Source organism: Talpa europaea (assembly GCF_964194135.1).
Source record: "Talpa europaea genome assembly, chromosome: X".
Taxonomy (NCBI): Eukaryota; Metazoa; Chordata; class Mammalia; order Eulipotyphla; family Talpidae; genus Talpa; species Talpa europaea.
Window position 1 is genome coordinate 14,292,326 of NC_140081.1, and position 5,542 is coordinate 14,297,867.

Sequence of the window (5,542 nt, forward strand, 5' to 3'; positions counted from 1 at the left end):
CAAGTTTGTGGCAGTAACTTTTAACAAAATTATAAAAATGGAATTTCCATATTGCAAAATCATCTGCAAATACACATAAAATGTGAAATATTAAAAGCACTCCCAACAAAGTCTGGAAAACACACAGAGATATGCTAACACAGGCCTGGATAATAATGTATAGCAGGATACAGCCATGTACACAAATAACAAAATAAATAAGAAGTATGAACAGAGACTAATAATAGTAACAATATGATCCTATAATTAAAATATGCAAAGTAATAGACAAACAAAATATTCAAATGCATAAGGAAAAAAATGCATCAAAAATCTACTATGTAGAAAATTACTATATCAAATCAGATGCCTGGTCACAAAAAAGCAATAATTAATTAGAATACTTAATGGAAAATATACCATTCACAACAGCAACAATATAAAAATGTATCTAAAATGAACCCTTACAAAACTGTACAAGATCTTTATGGAGGCAACTAAAACATTTACTGATAAACTTTGCAAAGATAACTCCCAAATAGAGCAGTATAATAGAGTTATTCAGAGGAACAAAATATATTACAAAGATGTCAATTCTCCTTAATTTATTCACCGATTTAGTGCCTTATCCACAGCTTTTGAGACAAAAACCAAATTCAGGCTGTTGTTTCCTGGGTCCCAAATGACCATGGAAAAACCAAAGAAAGAATAAACAAAGCAATGAGAACCCCCTGAGGGACATTAGGTCTGAACTAGTGTAGGTGTGAAGGTGGAGGGGGCATGCCCTAAACTTGAGAAAGGTCTAGGGAAGACAGGCTCAAGATGGAGAAAAGGCTTTCAAGTTCAGTCCTTGTATCTACCTTGAGCTTGACAATGAATTTCTAATGCTTCGCCAATGGATTCTGAGGCAGCACCTCAGAGCCCAAGTGCCAGGACCATGGGGTAATATCAGAATGGCACGAAACTTTGTGTTGGTTAAGACAGTATGTGACCAAAGATTGTCCTAATAGCCACAGTCAGTGAGTACTGAACTTTTTTAAAGTTCATTTTAATAGAATATAAAGCATGAATTAAAATAGAATGGCAAGACCACTTGAGATCGACTTAGCAAATTTCAAGCATATTTAAGAATATTCAGTGACATTACTAACTTTAGTCACCATGCTGTTCAGTGAGTATCCAGTACTTCTGCAGCTTATAAATGAGTTTGTACCCTTTGATAAATAGCTCCCATTTTCCCACCACCCCCAACTCCCTGGTAACCACCATTCTATTTTATGTTACTATTAGTTCAAAGTTTTTTTGTTTTGTTTTGATGATTCCACAAATAAGGGAGATCATGGAATAATTTGTTTTCTCTGTCTGTCTGATTCACTTAGCAAACTGTCCTTTCTAGTTTCATCCATGTTGTTGAAAACTACATGATTTCTTACCACACACAAAAATGGTGATTATGAGATGTGCTAGATATGTTTAATAGTTTGATTGTAGTGATCATTTTACAACATATGCATCCTTTATACTGCTTAACTATATACATTTTACTTGTCAAAAATAAAAATATAAATATTGCACTGGATAGCAAGTATCACCATAATTTCACATAAAGATAGAAATTCTTTCTTTAAACATTTTTGTGATGGCACTCACGTCAACATAGAGAGGCCACAGGCGAGTTGTATGGATAAAGAGCGCTCCGTTTTTCTTCATGGAGTTCTTAAGGACCTTGATGAGGGCGGGGAATGAAATTTAAGATGGGAGGAATTCCAAGCTGCTAGAACTCACTGCAAATTCTACCTCAGAAATCTGAACCTCAAGGATTTCTCACTTACAGCCATCTGTGGAAGTCCCCAGGCAGGAAGAGCCTGATGAGTTGAATCTGTATTTCATGTTGGTGACAGGAAAATAATATCTTTGGTGTGAGGGTTAGGACTAGGTCAGCAGAGGGGATGTAACCAGCATGTACAAGGAGCAGTAAAACATTGAGAAAAGAGTGAAGGAGAATCCATCACAGGAGAGGAGACACCAAAGAGGCCCCTCTCCCCCACACAAACACCCATGAACACACACACACACAGACTGAATCTGGGAGGACCCAAGTAAGTAAGCTAGGCTTAGGATCACAAATATTTTTAGTGGGGTATCTGCGGGAAATGTCAATCTTGGTCATGACTGAGCTCAGCACAAAGAAGAACGAGGAACTAAGAGTCAACGAAAGACCCTCTTGAAAGTCCTTCGTGATTCAACCTCAAGCACGCAGCCCCTTCACACTAGCCACGCCCCCTCCACCGCGGGTCATTCTGGGAGGCCCAGATGGTCCTGCCCGGAAGTGGGCCTCGACGACTTCCTGGTAAACGTGCTGAGGGAGGGACCTGAGGTCTCCTGAGACAGCTGTTGCCGGCAGTAATCTGAGGAAGAAGTCTGAAGACTTGCCAGGTGTGAACGTGTGATGTGTGCCGAGCGGGACAGCGAGCCCTGCCCCTCCAAACCCCAATCTCTTCCAGCCCCTCCCAAGGCGGCCAGGCGGACGCGCCCAGCGCCCCTGCTCGTGGCCCGGGAGGCCCCAGAATGGCTGCTAGGCCCCAAGTGGGTTTGCTTCCCAACGGGACCGTGGGGAATAAAGGCTTTGGTCCATGGCGGGGAGATTCTCAGGTCACTGGAGGGACATTCCCGGGCCCTGAGGAGTGACCTTCGCCTAGACAGCCCTCGTGACGACGGAGAGGGCGCCATAGGCCAGAACGGGGCCTCACGGGGTCGCGCTCCTGACGGAGGCCTGGGAGGGTCAGGGCAAATGTCTTCACTCGGTGCTGGCTCTCTCGGCCCTCCGCGAGTCTGTGGAGCCTGAGCTAGGGCAAGTGGTGGGTGGGGAAGAGGAAGGGGTGATGGGGGCCGAGAGGGGCTGGAGGCAATAAAGGATTGTGGGGAACGGCGGGAGGGAGGGTAAAGGAGGGGTGGGGAGCAGGGTTTGCGAAGGCATGGAGACTGGGAAGCAGGGGTGTGTGGGACTTGGTCTGAGGGGAGGGGCTGGCAACTGGTCACCAGAGGCATGGTTTCTAGTTGGTGGGAAGAGTCGGGGTGAGGAGGTGGTCACTGCGGGAACCACTCACCCCCTAACAAGAAGGACGCCTCAGAATCCCTAAACACTGTCATTCAGGGAGGTCCATGCATTTGTGTCAGGCAAAACTGCCGCTCATTTCCCTTTGGGGTTCACAGAGAAGTGAGGGCTTTGGTCTGAGCGGTGGAGTTACACTTCAGCAGAGGGAAGAGTCTTAAATACAGCCAGGGGTCAAAGAGAGCCTTGCCTGAGAACCTGCGTGAGCAGTCACAAAGGGGCCGGGGCTGGCTTGCCTGCTGCTGCTTTCCTTGGGGGAGAACCCAGGCGAATGCAGTCAGATAACACCAGACTCAATTCCTCCCAGAGCTCTCAGGTGGGGGCTCACCTTAGCAAGAGAAGATAGACCTCAAGCAAACGGGGGACACAGACTCTAGGAGACCCAAGGAGGGGGGAAGTGAGTGAGGCCAGAGGGACCACCGAGGCCTGTACAGAGTTGACCAGCACATTATGACCCGCCTGCTTCCAGCCCTTGATGGCCCAAGGCGGGTAGATCAGGTTGAGGCTCTTCTGGCTTCTGAATAGCAGGTGCCAGGGGCTGAGAGCCTTGGTGTGAAGGTGAAGCCAACAGAGAGCAGCAAGGAGGCCTGCCAGGCCTTCCCTGGAGGCCAGGTGAGGGTTGTGAATGACAAGGGAGCACTCCAACAAGTCTGGGACAGAGACAAGTCAGGTGTGGGTGCACTCTGCCAGGGCTGGTGGGCTGAAGCCACTTCGGACTTCCTTCTGGTGTCATGGAAATGTGAAGTCTCCACGGCAGAGCAGGGAGGGGCCTAGGCGCCCAGGTCTTGCCAACAATGAACTCGACAATCCTGCCCATGAATTGAGAGGACACCCCACGCCAACAGAGGGGTTCCCGCTGGCAGGCTCTGCTGGCAACCCGATACCTCCAGGCAGAGCTGGGAGGCTGAACCCTGAGGCCACATAATCTGCCTCCATGGATTATTCGGGTCAGTGGGACCTGGAGAAGAGCATCATGGGGTTCTAGAGTAGTGCCCTCAGGCCCCCCCAGAAGTAGTCTTGCTCAAAGCCAAGGGGGCATCTGGTTGGTGGGGGGCGCTCACACCCTCTTATTCTCCCTCCTCCAGGTGGCCCCATCACCTACTCTGCCGCCCACACTGGTGCCTGCTCTCCCTGACCAGTGTCCTCATGCCTCGCGGTCAGAAGAGTAAGATCCGGGCCCGGGAGAAACGTCACCAGGCCCTGGGGGAGACTCAGAGTCTCAGTGAGGCCCAGGCCCAGACCCAGGCCCAGGCCCAGGCCCAGGCTGCCTCAGCAGAGGGGGAGGAGTCTTCTCCCCCCTCCTCACCTGCTGCTGAATCTGAGGCTGCTCCCCCCGGCTCCCCTGCTGCTGATCCTCCCCAACAGCTCGAGCAGGCCCAGGGGCCTCGCTGTCCCGATGCAGAGACCTCGTGCCCAGGTGCCCACGAAGGTGCCCAGGGCCAAGAGGCGTCGAGCGGCAGCACCTCCCAGGCGGCAGCCGCCATGGAGACCTACCGCAAGGATCCCCTCACCAGGAAGGCCAGCATGCTGGTGCAGTTCCTGCTGCAGAAGTACAAAAGCAAGGAGCCCATCACTCAGGCAGCCTTGCTGAAGGTGGTCAAGAAGAAGTACAAGAAGCACTTCCCCGAGATCCTCAAGAGAGCTGTGGATCGCATGGACCTGGTGTTTGGCCTGGAGTTGAAGGAAGTCAACCCCAGCAACCCCTCCTACACGCTGGCCAGCAAGATGGCGATCCCCAGCGAAGAGGATTTGGTGGGGAGTGTGGGCTTGCCCAAGACGGGCTTCCTGTTGGCGCTCCTGGGCGTCATCTTCATGAAGGGCAACCGCGCCTCCGAGGAGCAGGTCTGGGATTTCCTCCATGTCCTGGGGGTGCACGCTGGCAGGAAGCACCTCATCTTTGGGGAGCCCCGCAGGTTCATCACCCAAGATCTGGTGCGAGATAAGTACCTGGAGTACCGCCAGGTGCCAGGCAGTGATCCCCCCACCTACGAGTTCCTGTGGGGTCCCAGGGCCCATGTGGAAACCACTAAAATGCAGGTGCTGAAGGTTCTAGCCAAGCTCAGCAATACGACCCCCAGTGCCTTCCCCGACCTGTACGAGGAGGCTCTGTTTGATGAGGCAGACAGGGCATGCATGCGATTCGCGGCCAGGGTTGGCACCACAGCCAAGGCTCCTGGGCCCTCTGGGGCCCAGCTCGCCAGCTACCCCGGCACCTAGGGAGGCCTGGGGCAGCTTTTCCACTTCATGTTTGCAGAGAGCTCTCAGCCTCTAAGCAGTGGAGAGGCAAGTTGGAGCTTATGAGAACAAAGTAAAAGTCTTTTTTTGTCTTACTGTTCTAAACTAGTAATTTTCTACATATTCATTGCTATTTATCTTACTTAGTTAACTTCTTATTTTTCAAATGTTTATTCTTATAGTGGAAAGTATTTGCTTGAGAATGTAAATCTGTGA

At 50.4% G+C, this 5,542-nt stretch overlaps 1 protein-coding gene across 1 annotated transcript; it reads left to right on the plus strand.

The window, feature by feature from the left end:
- Positions 1-2,428: 2,428 nt before the first annotated feature.
- On the plus strand, positions 2,429-5,308 carry LOC311187004 (melanoma-associated antigen B4-like; the record flags this gene model as incomplete). The annotated part of the gene is made up of 2 exons (XM_084258202.1): positions 2,429-2,760; positions 4,177-5,308. 2 exons carry the CDS (start codon positions 2,429-2,431, stop codon positions 5,306-5,308), a joined length of 1,464 nt encoding a protein of 487 aa, XP_084114328.1.
- Between the last annotated feature and the right edge of the window lie 234 nt (positions 5,309-5,542).